General features: G+C 40.7%; 1 protein-coding gene and 1 long non-coding RNA gene across 2 annotated transcripts in view; one reads left to right on the top strand and one right to left on the bottom strand.

Moving 5' to 3' along the window:
* The window catches only part of kcnt2b (potassium sodium-activated channel subfamily T member 2b), a 55,175-nt gene extending 34,544 nt beyond the window's left edge, over positions 1-20,631 (top strand). Inside the window, exons 15-30 of the mRNA XM_042504618.2 lie at positions 7,433-7,541; positions 7,684-7,740; positions 8,721-8,873; positions 8,959-9,212; positions 11,198-11,522; positions 11,596-11,701; positions 12,263-12,435; positions 12,952-13,023; positions 13,207-13,341; positions 13,442-13,553; positions 14,219-14,320; positions 14,428-14,511; positions 14,598-14,726; positions 16,799-17,144; positions 18,842-18,926; positions 19,021-20,631. Coding sequence (XP_042360552.1) covers positions 7,433-7,541; positions 7,684-7,740; positions 8,721-8,873; positions 8,959-9,212; positions 11,198-11,522; positions 11,596-11,701; positions 12,263-12,435; positions 12,952-13,023; positions 13,207-13,341; positions 13,442-13,553; positions 14,219-14,320; positions 14,428-14,511; positions 14,598-14,726; positions 16,799-17,144; positions 18,842-18,926; positions 19,021-19,138 — 2,360 coding nt within the window. The 3' untranslated portion in view covers positions 19,139-20,631. The remainder of the gene's footprint in view (positions 1-7,432; positions 7,542-7,683; positions 7,741-8,720; positions 8,874-8,958; positions 9,213-11,197; positions 11,523-11,595; positions 11,702-12,262; positions 12,436-12,951; positions 13,024-13,206; positions 13,342-13,441; positions 13,554-14,218; positions 14,321-14,427; positions 14,512-14,597; positions 14,727-16,798; positions 17,145-18,841; positions 18,927-19,020) is intronic.
* Positions 11,494-21,090, bottom strand: LOC148186457 (uncharacterized). The gene is made up of 5 exons (XR_015779603.1): positions 21,020-21,090; positions 19,025-19,132; positions 14,243-14,324; positions 11,781-11,860; positions 11,494-11,686 (listed from the first exon to the last, which is right to left on the bottom strand). It is a non-coding gene; the product is annotated as an uncharacterized LOC148186457 (long non-coding RNA).
* Between the last annotated feature and the right edge of the window lie 1,383 nt (positions 21,091-22,473).

Genomic DNA, 22,473 nt, shown 5'->3' with positions numbered 1-22,473 from the left:
TGTGTGTGTGTGTGTGTGTGTCTATTAGAGAGAGTGAGCTGTAGGAGAGAGCAAGGGAGTCCAAAATCTGACAGCTTATAAAAACAACGTGACAATTTATATTCGATATAGTCATTTTATATATTGCATGTGGAACAAGCCACGATACATCAAGTTTAGACTTTATAGCTTCATGCACCACAGAGCAACTTTCATAGGAATGAACGAGGCCCTGCCTTCAACCCTGTATGCAGTTCTCTTTATACATCCATGTTGTAGCTACACTGCAAGATACTATTTGTAGGAAAAGCCAGTACTTTACCAAGCTAAATAAGCTAACTGCTGACACTTTCCAACAGAAAACAGGCCAACTCTGCCTCATCCTCTCCTTCAGTGCGAAAGTGAAAGTAAACCAACCCGAGCTTTATGCGCTTGTCATTTTATCTCGCTATACTATCCTGATGGGCATCTTTTTAGAAAATCCCAACATCACCTGGGCACTGTTACTGACTGGGGACTACACATCCGTAAACATCCCCAAAACAAAAAAACAGGAGAATGAGAAAATACAGGCAGAGGCAAGAGTCTCTGCAGATAAATACACCACCACATACTTCTAGTGGGTCAAAAATGATGCTTGAGAGGGATTACTTTTGTATTAGTTCATCCATTATTTTTTGTTTTTTAGGAAAATCCTGCATAGCATACCTCTTAAGAGCACATAACACTATGTACATAATCAACTGACTATAATACGACTCTATAGACTCAGGGGGCAAATCAGTGGGCTATGCAGTCACATGGACATTACTGTAAGTACAGATGCCATGTTTTGACACCACTTGGAAAATATCCACTAAGTGCTCATGTAGGAGGCATTAATGAGCAAGAGATACAGGATTTGATTCGATCTGCAGGAATAGCTTAATAACAGCTCAGCGTTCAACACAAAAGATCTGTCGGTACGACGCTGCAGCAGGCAGGACACCCTGAGGGGTCCGAGCAACCACATAGACTTGGGTGCAGAGTGTCGATTGATTATCTCCCCACTTTGTGTTTTGAACGACAATAGCCAATCACCCTCCTGAGCTCGGCTCATTGTAGCAGCACCATGTTGATCGCAGCTCACTCATACAAACAATAAGAGCCTGCTGATTTAATTAGCTTAACCGGTGGACCTGTGGTAAGGTCATAATTGCGCTCCTGCAGAGGATGCAAATAACCACGTCTGCACACACATACACACATGGATCTGCACACACCTTAATACCAACCCGGGACAGAAAACAGTCTGGAGAGATGGGTACAAAGAGCCCGATCCGCTAAGTGAGGGCGACAGAAAGCGCCTGTGTGTGTGTGTGTGTGTGTGTGTGTGTGTGTGTGTGTGTGTGTGTGTGTGTGGATGTGTGGTGTGTCAAGGTCTGTAATTGGTTTCTCTCCTGGTCTAGGTCCAGGCACCTGAAGGAGAGAGAGCTGGATGGGGAGCTGTGGTGAACAGGAAAGACAGAAAAAGATGGGAAGAGATCACAGTGGTGAAGAGAGAAGCAAGAGGGGCATTGGAAATTGGATATTGGACAAAAATGACGCTATTTGGTGTGTGACTACTTTGGGGGTCAGAGATGCCTTTATAAAAGAACACTATAGTATTACTAATATGAATTACTGCAGAAATAACGCAAAAAAATATCAGTATTATCGTAGCTCTATGGTTTTGCAACACACTGTAGAGAATTACTATAATCATACTTTTGAGTTGACTATAGTGATCTTATTTTGAAGTTTCTATTTCTTTGGGTTTTTTTGGGCACTATGGGCACGATAGGCACTATAGATGTTTTCATTTGCCTCTCCGTCTATATTTGTGCTAAATTTAGGCTCTCTTCTCTACTTTGCAAGTCTTGGTGGTGCTTTTGTGGTTAGATTTAGACGGTGGTGGCGCATGGCTGCAGGTCATGATCAAGATGTGTAAATCAACACACCAGTCTGCAATCTCTGACTTCTGGGTCGAGGTATGCAAATGTAAACATCAGTAAACATCAAGGAAAAGATGTGGAATAATGAGCATCAGCTAAACTGGCATCCTGCTAGCCAATGTACAGTTGTTGGAAATTTAGTGGATGACCTTTGTGCTGCATCAGTTTCCATCAAGATATCAGAAACTGCAATATCCTTTGATTAACCAAGACCTGGATAAATCCTGAACAGCGCCATTCAACCAGGGAGCTAATTTTTTTATTGATTTTATCAATTTATTGTTTTATTAATTTTTGAGCTGACAGAGCAGAGGACTCTGGTGAGAGAGGGAGGCGTGCGCTTTATAGTGAATCAGTGTGAGGTGCTGTTTTTAATCTGCACTGCTAATTTTTACCATTTGATCACGTGTGTTTCCAGCCTCCGTTTTCACGATGCATTCACCTTTGTTTCTGAAAACACTTTAGGAGAGAGATAAGCAATGCAGTAGCATAATCTTGATCAATATTCGATCAGCACCGCCTAGTTTTACCGTCTGATCGGCTTTCGGTCTGAGTTTGGGAGAAAGAAAGAGAAGGGTAGGTAACTCTCTTGATCAGCTCTACAGTCTTTGTCTGCGCTGTTGGTGGCACAGGTGGCGGTAATATGAAAATGCAAAAGTACAGCCTGTTCGCCAGGAGGATCTTTGCCATGGGTTGAGAAGCAATATCTAGGCACTAGTTAAATGGAGGGAAGTTTACCACAGTTCATTCACACACACTATCCAAATTGTTTTTGATTCAAAACTGGTTGAAAATTGGCAAAATCCCTTTATTGAAATGGCACTACAGAAAAAAAATCTATATTATCCCCATATTGGAAAACTATAGAACACAACACAATTACAATTCTCATAGCATATTATTGTCATACTAGAGTTGATTTTTGTAAAGGTGCGTGGTGGTGTCTAAGACACACACGGAGACAGTATAATGGGTGTGTAACAGTACACACGTTACCATCTATAGATGCAACATTTGTGTTAGACTCTGCGGGCTCTCAGATGCCCATTGCTCTGTAAAAGCTTCCACTTGAACAGAAATTCAAAGGCTGAATAGCGAGAGGCTTCCCTGTGTGTCAGCGTGTGAGCTGCATTATGATGTACTGTTCAGAGGGGAAAGAACATTGCTGCTGCTGTAATAGAAGAGTCACAATCAGCTTTTTTAATTGTTGTGTGTTTCACCTGCTTGGCTCCAGGCACACACACAGACTAATTTATTAAAAGCTGCATTTACAGCAGCTGGCTCTCCTGCTACTCAGACTGGCAGCTGATTGAGTCTGACGCTTCATGTCAGGCTCTGACGTTCGTCACCAATTATTTCCTAATACAAAGCACATATTGTGCTTTTAAGACCTAGCTTGACATTGTTGGTAAACAAGGCAGCCCTAATATGTTTGTGTGCTCATCACTGAAGATAATGCAATCAAGAATTATACAGCAGGGGAAATGGATGCTCCCTGCGCCTTATTCACTGATTGGCTTACTATAAACATTAATCGCTCTATTGGTTTTCCCTTTCAAAGAGGAGGCTGTGTGGCAACAGGTAAACGAGAGGAGCATCATCTGTGTTTGCTCAGTTTGGTTTGGTTGGCTCGCAGGCAGGGCTGCCCTTAAGTCTTGGATGATTTGAGTGAAAGGCGGTTTAATAAGGTTGACACTGACTCTGCCTTGCTGCCTGGTCTTCACATCATCCCCCCAAAAAACTGAGTGGTGACATTAAATTGAACCCATGGGAGTAAAACAGGGAGCTGGTGCAAGAGGATGATGGAGGATTTTTGACGCGGCTGTCTGTTTGACTCATTTGCGTTAGACAAACATCAAGTGACATATTTTCGGACATTAAATAGTGACGCATTTGTGCGAGCGCTTGTGTCTTTTGGTGGAAAGCTGCAGACATATTAACACAATCTAGTAACTGAAATGATTCATTATGTTTTTATCGAGAACATTTCTTCAGCAGAGAGTAATTCCAATTAAAAGTGTTGTGGATTAAGTTGGATATTGTTTACAGAAACATGTGCTGCTTTTGAGTTTATCACTTTTTTTTTTTTTTTAGTTTTTTGAGCAAGTGATTAAACATTTAGTCTGTGTCAACACAGTGTGGGTAGATTGTGCAGATGCTGCTACCTGCCACTTTGTTGGTGGACCAACACATGTAAATACGACATGCTAGATTAGCTGCCTTTTTTCCTCAATCAAAGCACACACCAACATATTGCATTTACGTTAAAAGTATTGCAAGCCCTGTCAATTGATTAAATTTCACATGTTAAATTTCTGATCAACCCGACTGTTTGATGGTGGATTAACTGTGATCATCCCAAACATTCACTAAACTCAGGTAGGGAAAAAGTGGATGTATCGACATTTGAATCTGTTATCAGCCAAATGAGTTGTTATATTTTGTAGGGGTCCACAGATTATTAGCCTGACCAACTATTGGGGACAATATTTGGCATTTTGCCTATTATCTGTAACAGCATCAGCAATTTATTTTAATGATTGCTAATTAAATTGATTGATTTAAAGGTGCAAAGAAACTGTCAACAAGTGCAGCTATTTTTATTTCTTCATTGTTTTATTTAAATTCTCCCTTTACTTTATAAAATAGTAAGTTGCTAGGAACTTGCAGAATATTGTGTTTAACGTTTCAGTTTTGATTAAACATTTACTAAAGACATTTAAACAAAGTTTAGAGTTGGAATTTGTTATACTTTACTTTTTTGACAAAAAGATTTTTTTATATTTTTATTGTAAATGCTTATTGATTCCTAATATTGATTATTGGTCTCATTGACTACTAATAATCTGTATTGGTATCGGCCCTGAAAAGCCATTATCAGGCAACCCCGAATATACTGGCATATAAAAAATTGGCACAAAAAAATCCCATATTATGCACTCAATTCAAACACTTTTTAAACCTGTCCATTAACTTTTTAAAAAAGATTTGAGAGCGTGGAAATACACATAAAACACTGCTGTGCCCACACTTAAACGAAAACGACAAAAAGCATTCATATTAACGTGATCTAATTCCCAGATCGTAGTTACTCACCCACCAGGAGTTCAGTCATTACGGACAGAGATCCGCGGAAACCGCGGCTCTACTCACCGGTTTGTCTGCGGTAGATGAGAAAGTTTCTCGTCCCTCGTCGCCAGAGGTGCAGCTGAGTTTTACCTGGTCACCCAGTGCGCTGTCTGGTCTCCTGTAATCGGCCCGTCCATTGCAGACGATGTCCATGAAGGTGCTAGGTTAGCTAGCTGGAAGTTAGCACGGAGGCTTAGCTTTGCAGCAGCTCGTCTGTTAGCTGGAAACTCTTACTAAACTAAAAAAAAATCATTCGCCTACAAGTAGCACACACTGCGACTTACTTTGTAGCATCAATACTACCCCTCTACAAACACATTAATAGCAATACATTTCCGGAGCTTAGCGAGACATCCAATGAGCTAGTGCCTACCTGCCATCACACACCTTCACTTGTTGTCCTCCCGCCCTCCAGCCAATCAGCAGCTGAGGAACTTGAGGTTGCCTCGTGACTGACTAATAAGAGCTAGGATACTATATGAAAATAAGCATGTTAGGTCGTCACGTGTAGTCAACAGTATCTGTCAAACAAACTTGTTGCATTGGCTGTCTTCAGGAAATGACATGACTCCCCCTGTGAATGGTTACAGACATTAAAACAGCGTGTTATATGCGATTTCACTATAATACATCCATGGTTAAATGAGGATATTCAGAATACATGGAACATGGAAGGATACTCAACTTGCATTGCTCGGGGGCCACTTTTGCAAAATGAAAGGAGGCCAGGGGCCAGCTGTAGCAGCCATGTTTCTAGGATTTCAAGACATTAGGTTTTTAGGACATTTATCTGATTTTAGGACATTTTTATTTCAGGACATGTCTGGGATTTTAGGATGTTTCTGTGTTTTTAAGATGTTTCTTGGATTTTAGGACATTTCTAGAGTTTTAGGACATTTCTAGGATTTTAGGATGTTTCTCAGATTTAAGGTCTTTTAAGAATTTAGGTCTTTCTATGTTTAGGACATTTCTATGATTTTAGGATGCACCTTGGATTTTAGAACATTTCAGGGATTTTGGGATGTTTCTTGGATTGGACATTTCTAGGACTTAAGGACAATTCTAGGAATTTAGGATGTTTGTAGGTTTCTAGGATGTTCCTTGGATTTTGGGACATTTCTAGGATTTTAGGATGTTTCTAGCTTTTTAGGACATTTCTAGGGTTTAAGGACATTTGTGGTATTTTAGGACGTTTCTAGAATTCAAGGACATTTCTAGGATTTTGAGACTTTTCTAGGATTTCAGGATATTTCTTGGATTTTTGGACATTTCTAGGATTTTAGAACTTTTCTAGGATTTAAGGACATAGGAATTTAGGACGTGTCTAGGATTTCGGGACATTTTCAGGATTTCAGGATGTAAAAACATAACATTAATCAAAAAACAAGAGATTAGCTTCTGTTTTAGGGCTACAATTGAAATTTGATTCACTCTCTTTTGTTGGGTGGAAGCATAAACTTCAGAAACGCATATCTCCAAACCTCAGCGGATAAACTTTAATCTGCATGACTAAATATCACAAGGCAAAGCACAGCGAGTTTATTTATACAGCACATTTAAGCAACAAGGCAATTCAAATTGCTCTACATAAAACATCAAAAGCATCAAGACAAAGTGCCAAAGGGGGAAAAAAAGACATTCAAAATACAATTAAAAACAGCACTGAAGATCTAGAAAATAAAAAATAAGTTAAAATATACTGAAACAGGAATAAAATACAAGAATACGTTACAGTGCACAAAATGAATAAATATTTGATTTAATAAAAGGCAGCGGCAAACAGAAAAGTCTATAGAGAGTTACAGCGGACCTGCAGGTTTCTGGGAGTTTGTTCCAGATATGTGGTGCACAAAAACTGAATGCTGCTTCCCCATGTTTAGGTTTAACCTGGCATTAAAGGTGCTCTATAAGACATTCAGAGCATTGATATGGTAGAAAAGTAGCAGACTAGGATATTGTGGAGTAATGGCATCCTGAGAAGAGCATTAAACAGAATGATTTTTGTACATCAGGGGAGTAAAAATGAGCCCTTAGCTGCTAGGTGGGACTCAGCCACCTCCACGTTAAGAGCCATGTGGAGACAATCTAAATCAGACTTTAAGATATGCTCTGAATGGCAGCTTCTTTAAGTGAGGATATGTGTGACCTCTTTGTGTTACACCTGGAATAATCCAACATTTGCTGTCACTCAAACACAAAAACACATGGTGAAAGGCCAGGGGAGCCTTTTCCGCAGCACATCTATATTCACTGCAGCGCTCTTAGGCTCAGAGTTGAAACTGTTATAGAGCACAATGTGAGTGTTTTGCTAACCTCGGTCACTTTGCCCTTCTTGTTTCCTGTGTCTGCAGATCATGTGGTGTGTGAAGAGGAGTTTAAGTACGCCATGCTGGCTTTAAACTGCGTGTGCCCTGGTACCTCGACACTCATCACTCTATTGATCCACTCCTCGAGAGGACAGTGAGTTCACTTGCCTTCTTCCTCCCCGTCCCTCTTTTGATGTGATTGTTCACAATGCAGTTTTGACAGTCAAATATACAGTAGTGAAAAGTAGTGAGCTGCTCCTAGTCTCCTCACTGTCACCCAACTTTGTTTTATTCAGAACGGCACCCCAAGAGGCCTTCAAGCAACGTGTAGGAGCCTTTCAAGCCCTCAACAGGTAAACGCCATCTAATCTGTATTCATACAGTTGAATTTCTGTGCTCAATATTCACCAAAATCTTCTCTCAACTTGCATGGTTTGCATGCTGTGCTGTGTGATTCTGTAAGATTTGGTTGAAGAAGGGATATAATATTATCAGTATTGAGAAACTCACCAGAGTGAAATGTTCTTGCCAAAATGTCTTTGGAGATCCAACTTCTTATTGTTGTTGTTGATGACGGTAGATGTTTTTCCAAAAATAATACTTCTATTGTTGCCTGTGAGGTTTTTTTTGGGTTACATTGTTGTATTCGTGGCACTGCATCATCTTATCATTTCAAACCACAATTTTTGATCTTAACATAAACAAAAGGGTATCATCCACACTATTATAAAAAGGCAAGAAACACAAAAACTTTTTGGTTTTACGTGAAAAAACATGTATTCATATGTTAAACCAATGCTGATCTAAATACTCTATAGCTTGTGTGTGAGCAGGATGTTTCATAAGTACGCTTCTATATCTGGACTTGAGGCCATTTGGTTTATTGGCTGTGACGATGCAACACGGTGCGTCCTCCTCCTCTCCTGCCTTACACTTAGTTCCTGTAAACTGAAAATTCGCTATAACACTTGTTTATATAATGCAGTCTTTGTCGCAGGCCACCCACATTCACACTGCCCCCACACCCTTGCTTCTTGCTGTCACCTCTTTAGCCTCCGCGTCTAAAGCCATATCCCCCAGAGAAAAATGTTGTCCTCTTAACTGTGTGAACGCGTGCATCTATTGTTAAGACATGCTGAGTGTCCTTGTATACAGCCGCATGCTGATTGAAGTATTGATCAGTGGCTCTGACAGAGATGTAAAATGTTACCCTGCAACCTTGAGAGGAAAATCTTCTGGTGTGGTCGTGGTGCTGAGCCGGGTGCTTTGTGTTACATGTTTTAAAGGTCAGTCTTTCCCCATGTGGCCAATCAATCCTTTTTTTCTGTCTCAGGGAGGGTGCCGCATGTTCAGCTGACCAATGGCACAGAACGTACCGGCGCTGCTCTGCCAATGAGGTGCATCACATACGCCTGGAGGAAAGTAAATTCTTTGGGGAATACCAGGGCAAGAGTTTCACCTTTGCCTCCTTTCATGCTCACAAAAAGTAAGTCATGTGGTGAAAAAGCCAAGAAACGAGAACACGCTGTAACCTGCACGGTTCAGAGCTGACCTTCTCTCTGCGGCTGCAGGTATGGAGTATGTTTGATCGGAGTACGCAGATTGGACACCACTAACATCCTGCTGAACCCTGGTCCCTGCCACATCATGGGGGCCTCTGACATGTGCTTTTACATCAATATCTCCAAAGAGGAGAACTCAGCATTTGTCAGGGGCCACAGGGAGCCATCGTGGGGTGGCACGGGAGGAAATACCAGGGGAGTGCACCAAACCATCTACCATGGACTCACCCGCCTGCCAGTTCACAGTATCATCGCCAGCATGGGTCAGTCGGATGGGCACGGCACAAAGACTGTAACATTTACACACTGACCTTCTGTTTGCAGTGTCTGTGTTAGTCAAACATGCAAAGCTGTCATCACACTGTCTGGGGCAGCGGCACAGTCACAGCTGTTAGATTTATGCAGTTCTCACATTTCAAACCTATCTGGGTGATTTAAAAATATGCATAGCTTCCCCGAGGATTTAACATGTATCTGATTGTAAGTCACACTTGATAAGAGCTACTGCCAAATGAGCTGAAATGTCACATACTGTTATTTTACAAACACACCACCTAGTGGACAACAGGGAAACTGTAAAGCCTGCTGCTTTTCAGTTTTCTCAATGCGGTTTGTGTTATCAGAACTGTGCAAAGACATCATCAGTCAGAGTGACTAAGTACATTTACTCAAGTTCTTAAGTTAAAGGACACTTCACCCGCAAAATGACAATTTATCTATTACTACTCACCTTGTGTTGCGTCGAATTTGTGAAGAAACTTGTTTTTCTCACGTGCCTCCATGCTGAGTGAAGAATCTAAAAGTTGAGAAAATTCTTGATGAACTGAAGCAAAGGTGGTCGTTTTTACCAACAGCAAAACTATAGCAGAACATTTGTTTACTCCCACACAACTCACATAGTACTGCCAAGTCTCATTTATCCAGTCATATGCTCAGTACCCCTCAAACACATGCATTTTCACTAAAATGTTATGATTTCAAACACGTCAGAATAAAACAGACTCATGCACAGCCAAGTTACACACCTGGACAAGCACCTGCGTCGGAAAGCGGAGCTCATGTGCATGCATGTGCTCAAGTGTGCTTTATATATTGTCAGGTTTTAGTAAAAATGCATATGTTTGGGAAGTACTGAGCGTATGAATGTATAAATGAGACTTGATATAAATCTGCATGACTTGTGTCAGAGTTTGTAAACAGATAATTTGACATAGTTTTGCTCTTATTAAACGTGAACACCGTTAATGTCAATTCACTGAAATCGCATACAACAAGCGGTTTAAATGTTCACTTTTTTCTCCATTCACCACGCATGCATGAAAAACAAAACTGACACGCAGTGAGTAATTGATATACAAATGGTCATTATGGGACTAAAATATTCCTTTAAGTACAATTTTGGTATATTTGTACTATTGAAGTGTTATTCTACTTTATATCTATAATCAACTACAACTGATAGGGTAATGTACTTTTAACCTGACACTATAGTTATAATATATAATCAAAAGATTACATGATATGCTTATATAATATAATGCAATACTATATGTACAAAGTGTCTAAAACTGGCTTCACATTGACAAACATTAAAATACTCTTACAGGTATTTGTTAGTGATAAAAATAGAATGAGAACGATATAATAATATGAAACCAGCCATTCAGCACTATGACTCAATTTACTTTTGATAGGTACAATTTTCTGATAATACTTGCATAGTTTTTATTTAAGTAATGTTTTGAATTCAGGACTTTTACTTCTAATTTATTATTTTATTTTAGACTGTAGAACCTGGGGGTGCGTAACCCTGGGGGTCCTCAGAGTAGCTGCAAGGAGGCTGCCAAATTGTTACTTGATTTTTTTAAAAACTAAAAATCTGTCTAAAAATACGCATACATAAATCCTGAATATTTTTTCCTTTTCCAACAATTTATCTTTGTGAAAGAAGACTTTCCTCCCTCACCTACATGAAAAGCGAGGTCGAGATTGAAGCCTGAGGCTGATATGGCCTCTATCAGTCCCTTTGATATGCAACTCAATTTTATTCAGTATATGAGATCCCCGCTCTGTCTCTCTTTCAGCTAAGGGGTCCTTGGCCTGAAAAACATTGAAAACGTGGTTTCGAGTATTTATAGGTGTTATTTCTGTTTTTATTTAAGTAAAGGATCTGTGTAGTTCTTCCACCACTGCACATCCTGTATAATGATCTCTGCCTTCATGATGACTATTGCTGGGTGTGTTTCAGGCACAGTGGCCATCGACCTGCAGGACTCCAGTGACAGCAGTCCAGAAGGCCAGGATGCAGGGAATACCGTGCTGGGCAGCAGCCGAGGAAGCAGGAGCAGCTCCAGGACAGAGATGAGTGGCGCTAACACTCTGGCCCTGCCTGCTATGGGAGAGTCGGCAGAGGAGAGGCGGCACAGCATCGCCCCAGTCCTGGAACTGGTGGACGGTGTCAACAACCCCACCTTTGACCTGCTCGGAGACCAGTCTGAGGACGAGGTGGGAGAAGAGGGCAAGGAGGACAGTGACAGAGATGAGAGCGCCCACTGGTGGGGTCGACACTGCGAGTAAGTCATAAAGATGCTGTCCATGGGTATCAGTGTGGACTGGTTCAGAGGTAACTGTGGGTTTGTGCTACAGGTGGGTGAAGGGATACCCGCTGAACTCTCCATACATCGGCAGCTCGCCCGCGCTGTGCCACCTTCTTCAAGAAAAGATGCCTTTCTGCTGCCTGCGTATGGACAAGGTATGGGATTGAAAGGGATAGTTTAGATACCTTTAGGTGGAGTTGTATGGAGTACTTGACCATAGTCAGAATATAGTACCTGCAATAGGGGTCAGTCAGCATGCCTTGAGTTTGGAGGAGTAGGCTGGAGTCTTGATGTGGAGATTAACTCTTTAAAACCTGAGAAAATTAGTTTGATTTTGCTCAGGTGAGAAGGCAATGAGGAACTTAAGACATGGCTGAAAAATTAGCAAAACACTGGTAAAGAAGTTCGGAGGGAATAGAGAGTCACAGGCCTGAAGGGTGGAGTTATATAATCTTGGGGGGAGTGGTCTTATCATGACATGACTTGTGACAGTCTATGCAGTGATGCAGGTAAAGTCGTGAGTTGTGGTTTAATAATAACACTTACTAACTCACTGAACAAGGCAGCATCTACTGTATATTATACGCTGACTATGGAAAAGTACCCCACACAACCCCACTTAAAAAGTACAAACTATCCCATTAAATAGCTTGCTATCTTTATTTTACAAGTTCACACAGCAGTCATTCTTCATGGTCACTCTGCTTCTCTCCCAGGCTTGTCACCACACCCTTTTCGAGGATGCTCGCTCCTATGGCTTCAAAAACAAATTGATCATTGTGTCTGCAGAGAGCGCAGGAAACGGTCTGTACAACTTCATTGTGCCTCTACGGGCCTACTATCGACCCAGGAAGGAGCTCAACCCCATTGTGCTGCTGCTAGAGAGCATGTAAGAACATTGTTTGTTGTGATGCACTGGCCATGCTTCTAAACGCAACTTCAAACTAAAATATAGGTTAGGTTATTGTTGCCGAAGATTGTTGCTGTGAGCACAACAGCTCTGCTACAAATCTAGTTTGCACTGGATGCTAAAATGGGCTCCTCCTTAAATAGCCTATGGAGGAGAAAAACGGAGCTATTTAAGGTCACCGTAAACATGATTTGTGAAACGCTGAATGCTTTCAGGACAATGCGCCCCACAATCCTGCGTCGTGTATTGTGGCTGGTACACAAACGCAGTCAGCCAAATGAGAGTGGAATCCAATAAAAAGGCAATAAAATGCTGAGTCACTCCAGTGTAGTGCTGTTATTTTCAGCTTTCTCTGCAGGCAGTTTGGCTGTGTTGTATTTCTCAGGTCGAGTGAGGGGGGCCTGTCTCTGTGGGGACGTTCGCTCTTCATCATGCCACATATAAATCTCTCTAGTGGTGGGAATCTAAAGTCTGTTTGTGTTTTGGTCGGTGCAGACCTGAAGCAGACTTCCTGGAGGCAATTTGTTGGTTCCCCATGGTGTTCTACACAGTTGGCTCCATTGACAAGTAAGACAGACCAAAGCCCCACGCTGATATTTTTATGCATCTCCTCATTTTTCTCCCCATAATCTTTATTCATACATGTGCTCTTGACAGATTGCTCTTTGATTTTTTTGCACTGCGCTTCATCACTGATCTTATTCCTCTTCATCACACCCCACTTGTCCCTCTCCATCATGCTCCCTGCAGTCTGGACAGTTTGCTGCGATGTGGAGTGACTTTCGCCGACACCATGGTGGTGGTTGACAAGGAGAGCTCCATGATTGCAGAGGAGGACTACATGGCTGACGCAAAGACAATCGTCAATGTCCAGACACTCTTCAGGTCTGCTTTGTCTAAACCTGCTCGGCCATCTAACACACTATCATAGAGTGTTCTTTAGTCCATTATTTTTTCTCTGTGTCTCTGTGCTTTTTCCTCTCAGACTGTTCCCAGCTCTCAGTATCATCACGGAGCTCACACACCCAGCCAACATGCGCTTTATGCAATTCAAAGTCAAAGATCACTACTCCCTGGCTCTGTCCAAACTGGAAAAGGTAAAAACTCCCTCAAACCCCCACATTCTCTAATTTTCTGAAGAGGTCATCATGAAACGAGAGCAAATGCAGTAGTTTTGCATTATGAAAGCCATCTTTTGTTTGGAATTCTCAGTGATTTTAGAAAGGCACCCACTATAAAGTTTTGCAATGAACATTTGTAAGTGATTATAGCCTTTTTAAAACTTCTATTGTTAATGTTGCTCGCTGTGTGGCAGCTAATGGATTTCCCCCTCAGGCATCAATTACATTTATCAACATATAAGTAAATTTCTCACTGCTTGACAGTGAAATGGATTTCAATATGAGATTAACAACATTATGAGATAACTGTTACTGTTAATGTGTAGCACAGCAGGAGGGGCCTCCTGTAGATTTCCAGCATTTGTTTTGCATGTTCGTGTGTTTTCTTCAAATTTTCTTGTTTTATCCCACTTTACAAAAAACAGACTGAATGCTTGACTCTGTATATAAGTAAGAAAATAATAAAACATACGAATTTGATGGTTACAGCTCCAACAATGATGCTTACAAACCATCTGGAACTGAGAAATGCCCATCACATTATTTCATGGTAATCAAATCTACAAAAATGTGTGTGTGTGTGTGTGTGTGTGTGTGTGTGTGTGTGTGTGTGTGTGTGTGTGTGTGTGTTTTATCTGTAGAAAGAAAGGGAGAAGGGGTCCAACCTGGTGTTTATGTTCCGCCTGCCCTTTTCTGCAGGGAAAGTGTTCAGCGTCAGCATGCTGGACACTCTCCTCTACCAGGTATCTGAAACACAAACACTCTGACTGAAAAACAAAAATCCTGTTTCTCAAAATGCCAAAGATGATTTTTGTTTTATTCTGACATGTCTGCCGTGCTCTCCTGACAGTCATTTGTGAAGGACTACATGATCTCCATCACCAGGCTGCTGCTGGGTTTAGACTCCATGCCTGGCTCAGGTTTCCTTTGTGCTGTAAGTGTGTGAACACAAACGGCTTGAAAATGAGTTTGTTGGACCGTGATGTGCCACTGATGCTAATTATTGTGATTGTTTTCTAGATGAAAATCACAGAGGAAGATTTATGGATCCGCACCTACGGCAGGCTCTACCAGAAACTGTGCTCCTCCACAGGAGACATTCCCATCGGCATCTACCGGACAGAAGCACACAAGCTTCCAGTCTCTGAGGTCTCTGCTGCTACTAGTTTTATGGCCTAAAGACACAGTTACACTCACTGGACTAACTGGGAGAATTGAGCAAGACGCTTAAATGAGCAAGCTTCAGCTCTGAAATCGTGCTAGCACCCTCTAGAGGCTACCATGTCTGCTACACCTCACAATACAAAAAAGTTGGTGGAAAAACAAAATACAGATGATTTGGTTTTAAACTCTACCTGTAGGGTATCTAAACAATCTAATGAGAGGGAAGGTCACAGGGTGCATTTAGCGGCCCAGAATCAAATAACGTGGATTATAAGTATGGAAGTCCATTTTTGCTAATGTGGTGGGAAAAACAAAACAAAAAAACAAGATAGGGTAACTCATTATAATCAGAAATGTTCTCAAACTAATGGTTTTAATCTCAAAATAACAACTGACTTATTTCAAAAGAAGGACATTTATGTCAAAAATAATTACTTTTATCTCATAATAATAACTGACTTATTTCAAAATAATGACTTTTTCAAAATAATGACATTTCTCAAAATAATGAGACTTTCTGAAAATAGCTATATCGTATCATTCCTTATTTTTCGAGATACCAATCATTATTGTGAGATACTAAATCACTGTGCCCTGTCTTATACCCAATGCGCAGTGCAGTGCATGCCATTGATATTTTCTGATCAATTCACGTTATTTTCATGCCCACATAGTAGAGAAAATGTTTTTGCGCCCATCTTTGCTCCCATAGGCATCTAGATCTTTTAATGGGGTGTGGACTAAAATCAAAGGGCGCATCATTCAGATATTAAGATGCATCTACATAGATGGGTTCACATTGCCTGTTACACACACACAGAAGCGCATATGGGTTGTGGATGGTTGAAATGATACATCATTAATGAGATAAATACTAAAATGTGAAGAAAATGTGAAGATAGCAGAGAACAGAGCAAAGCTGCTCTCCACTGCTGCATTTTTGCCTCTTAAATGTCCCATGATATTTGCTACAGGGACATTACCGCTCTAACCACATTACTCTCTGCAGAAAACTGCTTATTTCTCAAATTTACTGAATCCACCATATTAATTGCAGCACGCTAGGTGCAGGCACACCTGGCTTTTAAAGGGAATGGGAGATGAATTCATAATTCACTCAAAACACACTTATGATTTATTGAGGGACTAAATACAACCCTTTACCCCATGAACCTCACTTTGTGCCAAGAATGAACCCCATTTAACTGACAAAAATGGAGTGCGACACCTTTAAAATGCACTTTAGATCATGCGCTATTAATAATTTAAATAGGGCCAATAATTTTGAGAAAGTTTCTCATTGTGTTGTGAAACCAAATCATTATTTTAAGATACTAAGTCGTTATTTCATTTCATTATAATGACTTACAGAATCATTTTTTCCCCATCACATTGACCCACATGGACGTCCCTATTTGATATATTACGCATTAATCTTTGTTTTTTTTTTTACTCCGGACTGTAAAAACTCACTCTTTTGCTGTCAGTTTCTGCACTGTCACCATTTCTTTCATTAACTACAATAATACAGCAGAATACAAAACCATGAAGCATTTGCCTTTAAGGTTCATTTAAATAGATCTATTCAGATGCTAATTCAGTTTGTACATGTTTTGCCAACAAGTGGATTTGGAGTTATAGAGATATCAAGACAGCCAGATCTTAATTTTGACATGTGTATTCATCCTGTGAGACAGACACATAAAAGTATCAGAGAAATACCAGGATATCATTTTTTTTAAAAGAAAAACTAGCAAAAAAATTGTTATATTGGTTAAATAAAAGATGGGAAAGAATATTGGACTATTCATCATATGCAGCAGAGTGTATCTTGTTCATCATTCATTTTTAAAATGATAACACAGTAATAATTCCTCTTCATTTTGAGAAATCGGAGACAGCACTGGTGAAGAACTGACTTAATAAAACCAGTGTGATAGCAAGGAAATTAAATATTTCTGTGTGTGAATATGTGGTTGTGTGTGTGTGTGTGTGTGTGTGTGTGTGTGTGTGTGTGTGTGTGTGTGTGTGTGTGTGTGTGTGTGTGTGTGTGTCAGTCCCAGGTTTCCATCACAGTCGAGGACTACGAGGACACCAGAGAACCCAGAGAGCCGCTGCTGTCCCGGGCTGGAGTTCACCGCAACTCTACCTCCTCGGAGCCCATCTCCACCTCCTCCCACTCCTCAGACCACCCGCTGCTCAGGAGGAAGAGCATGCAGTGGGCAAGGCGACTGAGCAGGAAGGGCGGTCGGAGCTCCAGCGGGGCCAAGGGCGGTCCAGGCAGCGCGGCAGAGAGGATCAACCAGCAGAGACTGACCCTGTTCAGGCGCTCTGAGAGGCAGGAACTCAACGCCCTGGTGCGAACGAGGATGAAACACTTGGGCCTTTCTCCAACTGGATTCAGTAAGTCTACATTTAGTGTATGAAAGAATTCTGCCCCTGAACTTTGATAGTGGTTGAATGTAAGTCAGTAATTGAAATGGGGTAGTATGGGCTACTTTTATATTGTCAGTGTATTACCTACAGTAAAAAGCAGTCAGCACACCCCAAGTTTAAAGAAGCAGACAGAAGTACCGCCACAAAGATGACCAATGTATTACAATGGACAGGGGTAACTGCTAAACTTAATTTAGCCACCTTAAAGAAAGTCTCATAAAAAAAATACTAGGTGCACACTATGCTGAGAGCGTTGTCACTGCTTTACCTTCCATTCAGACCGTCCGTACTGATGGAGAAGCTCTTAACATCTTGAGTTCCCCATCTGTGCTCTTGTCAAAGTCTCTAGACTTCATTGAGAAAAACAATAATTTTAGTTTGCTGAGCACAGGAGCTTGTAATGGACTGCTGCTTTGATCAATTTGTGCTATTGTGTAGTTCAAGTGAATCCAAACTAACCGTTTTAACGCCAAAGTCACACAATAACACACACTAACTGATCGAGGCATCAGTAGCCCAGCAGCTCCCATGTTTAGTGATGTTAAAGCAACGTTTTGCAACTTTTAGTTGATTGTCGAGTCTCATTCCCAGGTTGTCAAATACTGATGCATTTGGTTGATGGTCGGACCCGAAACACCAACCCAAAATGACAGTATTTGACGATTTGGAAATGACACTCAACAATCAATTGAAGTTGCATAATGCTGCTTTAAATCACTGTTTTCCTCTGGCTTTAAAGAGTGATATAAGGGCTTCATTTCCCCATCAGAAATCACTGTCTGATATTAGAGTAAAGCAGTGAAAATATTCTAAATATAATGTACACCCAAACTGATTTTTGAAGGCGCAACTTTTTATTAGGTGGCTTAAATATAGCTTATGATGCCTGGGGTGGTTCTCAGGCCTGCTTCTCCAAAATGGGGGCTAAGTGACATCTAGGCAATTCACTGGCTATGGTTACGTACCTGATAAAACAGCATTTTAAAAGATCCAAACCAACCCTTTCATTAAATCAGGTTTGACGTTCTTTACTGTAATTTTGTGCTGCATATCTGATTGATTATTTCTATTTAATTCTTTACTTCTACAATACAGACGTATATATTGTGCTTTTTATCCCACTACATTTTTTTTAGAGTTGTAGTTTACAAATAAAGACTTACATAAAAAAAAGCACATATCAGCTTTTAAAATACAACACATTAAGATTAAACTCACCCTTTTTAACTTGTGACTCCTTACAGCACTTAAATATTGCTCAGCCAGCCTATAAAATGCTACATGCACATTAATAAATCATTAAAAACCCAACAATGTCATACACTTACATGTAATTTATATGGGACCTTTTTTGCATTATAAGTACTTTGATTCTTTGCTGATAATTCCTGCTCCACTGTCATTTTACTGTGCTCTTAGTGTACTATTAATTATAGTTAGAAGTATTTTTACGTTGTTGTATTGGCACTTTTACTTAAGGAAATGGTCCGAGTACTGTTATTGTTATTGTTACTGTTGTGTCCATTTTTATCTAAATGTGTCTTCCTGTCTTGTATCTCACAGTAACGAAGCCTTTATTCAGTACGGATGTTGAACAGCCTGCTGCATTTCCTGCGCCTGTTTTATTTCCTGCATCACTCACACCTCTTTTCTTCCTGCATCAGATGGGATGACAGACCAAGGGAACAGACTGTCTTATATCCTCATCAACCCTTCTCCAGACACCAGGCTGGAGCTGCATGATGTCGTGTGAGTACACTGCACCAAATGAAATTGATAGCACTGTAAACTGAGCACGGCATGAAAACTATTACAGGATTGTATGTCTGTGCCCCATCTGTAGGTACCTGATCAGACCAGACCCCCTCTCTCTGGTGCCCAATCAGGGTAGCAGCAGGAAGTGCAGCGCCGGGATCTCGGAGAGCCACAGGTTTGATACGCAGGACAGCACCCATCTGTGAGAGACAAAAAAAAAAAAAGACAAATATACTGTCAGAACACTGCCAGGGTGAGGAGACACAACAACACACCTTTGAGAAAGAAACAGTAGGATGGAAAGGGACACAACCAGATGGGACACGGCCCCAATATCTCCTCTTCTCTCAGAACTGACTGTGCCGGTCTTGCATGGACCTTTTCTATAATGATGGGAATGTTTTATTTATGCACCTTTCTATTTTCAAAGCGGAGAGCTGCGGACACAGAAGTGCATTTATTGAAAAACTGTATGTATTTATATCTGTGTATGTGCATGTTATGTACTGCATTGCGTTTGTGCAGTGTGTGTGTGTGTGTGTGTGTGTGTGTGTGTGTTTGTGTGCGAATGAATGTGTATGTATGCTTATGGATCAAGAGCAAGACACTGCCAGTTTTATCAGGACAGCAAAAGGAATCTGCTGCCAAATGAAGGTCAAAGGAAGGTGTTTTTTGTGTCCTCTGTGTCGTAGGTGTGTTTTGTCACACTTCATGTTGTTTGACGTATTGGAAAGTGATCCTACAGTGCACACACACCTCTTTTTTTTTCGTCTTCATAAAGCCTTTTTGAAACTTTTAACTTGTTGCTTACACAGTCAAACACACACATTCGTTTTACGCTCACCAGCAGCGGAGGAATCCAAAGAGCACCGGTCTCATTAATTGACCTAAGTTATCCGAGAGGATGCATCATCAGCGCAGGGCATTCAGTCACATTACTGTCTTGAGTATGTTGATGTCTTTAGTTAATGCAAGCTTTCTTAAATCAACCTGTTTCTGAGTTTACTGTTGGCCTGTTGTCAGCGTGAGCCGTCCAGCCATCATCTGGCTTTTCTGACATGTATGTAGAGATGCAGAGGATGGACAAAATTAGTGGAACATATACCATCAAATAATGCCATCTAGTACAATAGCCCTGCAATAAATACTGCCTTTGTGAAGCTTATAGTGTAACGTTTTTGAGACGGTGTCAGAGAGGTGTTCAGCTCTCCGTTTTGAAGCCGATTTATAAGCTTTACAATTAAATAGTTGCTGTATTTATTGAATAATAAATATCCACTTTAACAAGTCATTCGTTTGCTAATTAAGAATTAAAAACTATGATATAATTAGATTTTTTAGCCTGGAAAAAAATCTCTAAAAACAAGTGAAAAAATGTGCAATTAGAGTTCAGTCACTCTGCTTGTTTATCAGCCTAGTCTACCTTATTTTGTAGATTTTCAGTTGTGTTAAGAAGTCTGAGATTTTAATCTGCTATATTAAAGTCCTTGTTAGGGTGGACATTTATACTGTTTATTTACTGAGGATTTGCAAGCCTCTGTAAATTTTTTGTCAGAAATTCTGAATGTGCTGTTTCACACAGAAACGGTGCAATCATGTGGTGGGAATGCTAACCTGCATCCCTGCAAACAACACTGCTGTAGCTTTAGTGCCATTATGACAGATGAAAATATGTATATATTAAAGTCAGTCAATATAGCTTGCCATTGCTTTATTGCTGTTCTGGTGTCAGTTTGTGCAGCTTTAACCGTATTCTCTTTGGACGATTTCACTCCTCACCTAGTAGATTCATAACTGTAGCTGTATATAAAATGATTACAATGGTTTACAAGTACATCTTAAAACTGCTTTTCATCAGTCCTCATATTATTATTATTTCTAAATTATTCACTTGATTGTCTGACACAGAATGTCTTTTATGTGGCTCACATTTCTGAACTATTTTTGCTGTCAGTGCATCAACGCTGTAACTCACACTAAATGGCTCTAATTCATCTAATATAATGTCCCCTGGCTCATGAGATACCACATAACACTGCAACATAATCATGCACAGGATAAACTAAAGAGAAAGAAACTCTGCTTACCAGCACTGATGCCCCATGTGATAATCAAGAAAGAGTAAGTGAAAAGGTGTGCAGGGCTTGGACAGGTGAACTCAGTCAGGTTAATGAGCAGTGAACAAAGAATCAAAGGAACCAATCAGTGCTGAGGAAGGTGAAGGAGAGGAAGTGAGATAAGTGAGGAAAAGAAGTGTCAAAATAAAGGGGGAAAAGGAATCTTTACTACATCCATGCTTTGCAGAAATGTACAATGCTAAAATTTTATTTTGGCAACTGAGCTGTGAGAGGGGTTTTGTCATTGCAATTTTGTCATCACTGTCATCCCACATCCCACTGACAATGAGGAACAAGACAAAAAATCTCTACAGTATTGTCACAAATGCACACCGATGGTTTGCTATTTTTTCTTTTTATACCTTGGCTTGGTCCTCCCCTTCTTTGTTCATCTGGATCTTTTGATGACCCTCAGGTGGGCAGCAATGCTTTGGTTTTATACAACCAGGCCAGTTGAAGGTTACATCATAAAGGATTCAGCATGATCAAATATGAGGGAATTTAACATGATTACACCAGTCAGTAGTTACATACAGGCTACAGGATTCAGCATTATCAAACAGAATTTTCCCTTACAGCTACCCAGGATGGTTTTGCTCTTGTCCTTCATCATCCTCTCCAGCCTGACCACAGAGTCCGCCTTTCTTACCAGCATGTTAAGTCTGCTGGCCTCACTAGCCTTAATGGTAGCACCCCAACAAAACCACAACCGGCATCAGTGCCCAGCCCATTTTTTTTAATTGATTTACTTGTATGAGTCCCCCCCCCTCAGATGATAACAGGAACAGGGGGGGGGCTTCATTTCCTCTCTCATCAGCTTCTTGGTTTTGCTTTTACTGAGCTTAAAGGGGATGTTGTTGCACCATGTTACAACACTCTCTATCAGTCCTCTGTACTGCTCATTGTCTTTGTTGATGCATCCAACCATAATGGAGTCATTGCAAAAAACTATTCTAGATGCCACAAACCTGAGTTAAACTGGAAGAGTAAAATAAATGGCCCCAGGACAGTTCCTTGAGGTGCACTGCCAGTGTTAGTTATCATAATCTCAGAGACACTGCCATCTGCTCTGACACGCTGTGGCCAGCCAGTGAGGTAGTTGTGACCAATGACACAGTGTCAGAACCTTTTCTACTAGGAGGCTGGTGCTGAAATATCCATAGGCGTTTCCAGTCACCTCTTTTTCAGCTCCGCTAAATTTGTATTAATTTAAGCCTTGTCTATTTTGCATGTCTTGGTGATGGCATGTGGCTGCAGGTCATCACCAAGATGAGGGAATCAACTCAGCCATCTGTAAGCTGTCCTGCTGCAGAATTTTAGCTAGCTAGATGCTAGCTAGCAAGGTCGAGGACTTAAAATGAAAACATCAGTAAACGTCAATGAACATATGGAGAAGAATGAACTTTACTAGTATCCTGCTAGCC

The sequence above is a fragment of the Plectropomus leopardus genome, chromosome 18, assembly GCF_026936395.1.
Source record: "Plectropomus leopardus strain MGB_pleo_1.0 chromosome 18, ASM2693639v1, whole genome shotgun sequence".
In the NCBI taxonomy this organism is placed as follows: Eukaryota; Metazoa; Chordata; class Actinopteri; order Perciformes; family Serranidae; genus Plectropomus; species Plectropomus leopardus.
Note: the sequence above shows the minus strand (reverse complement) of the source record. Positions and strands in the feature narration are given on the sequence as shown.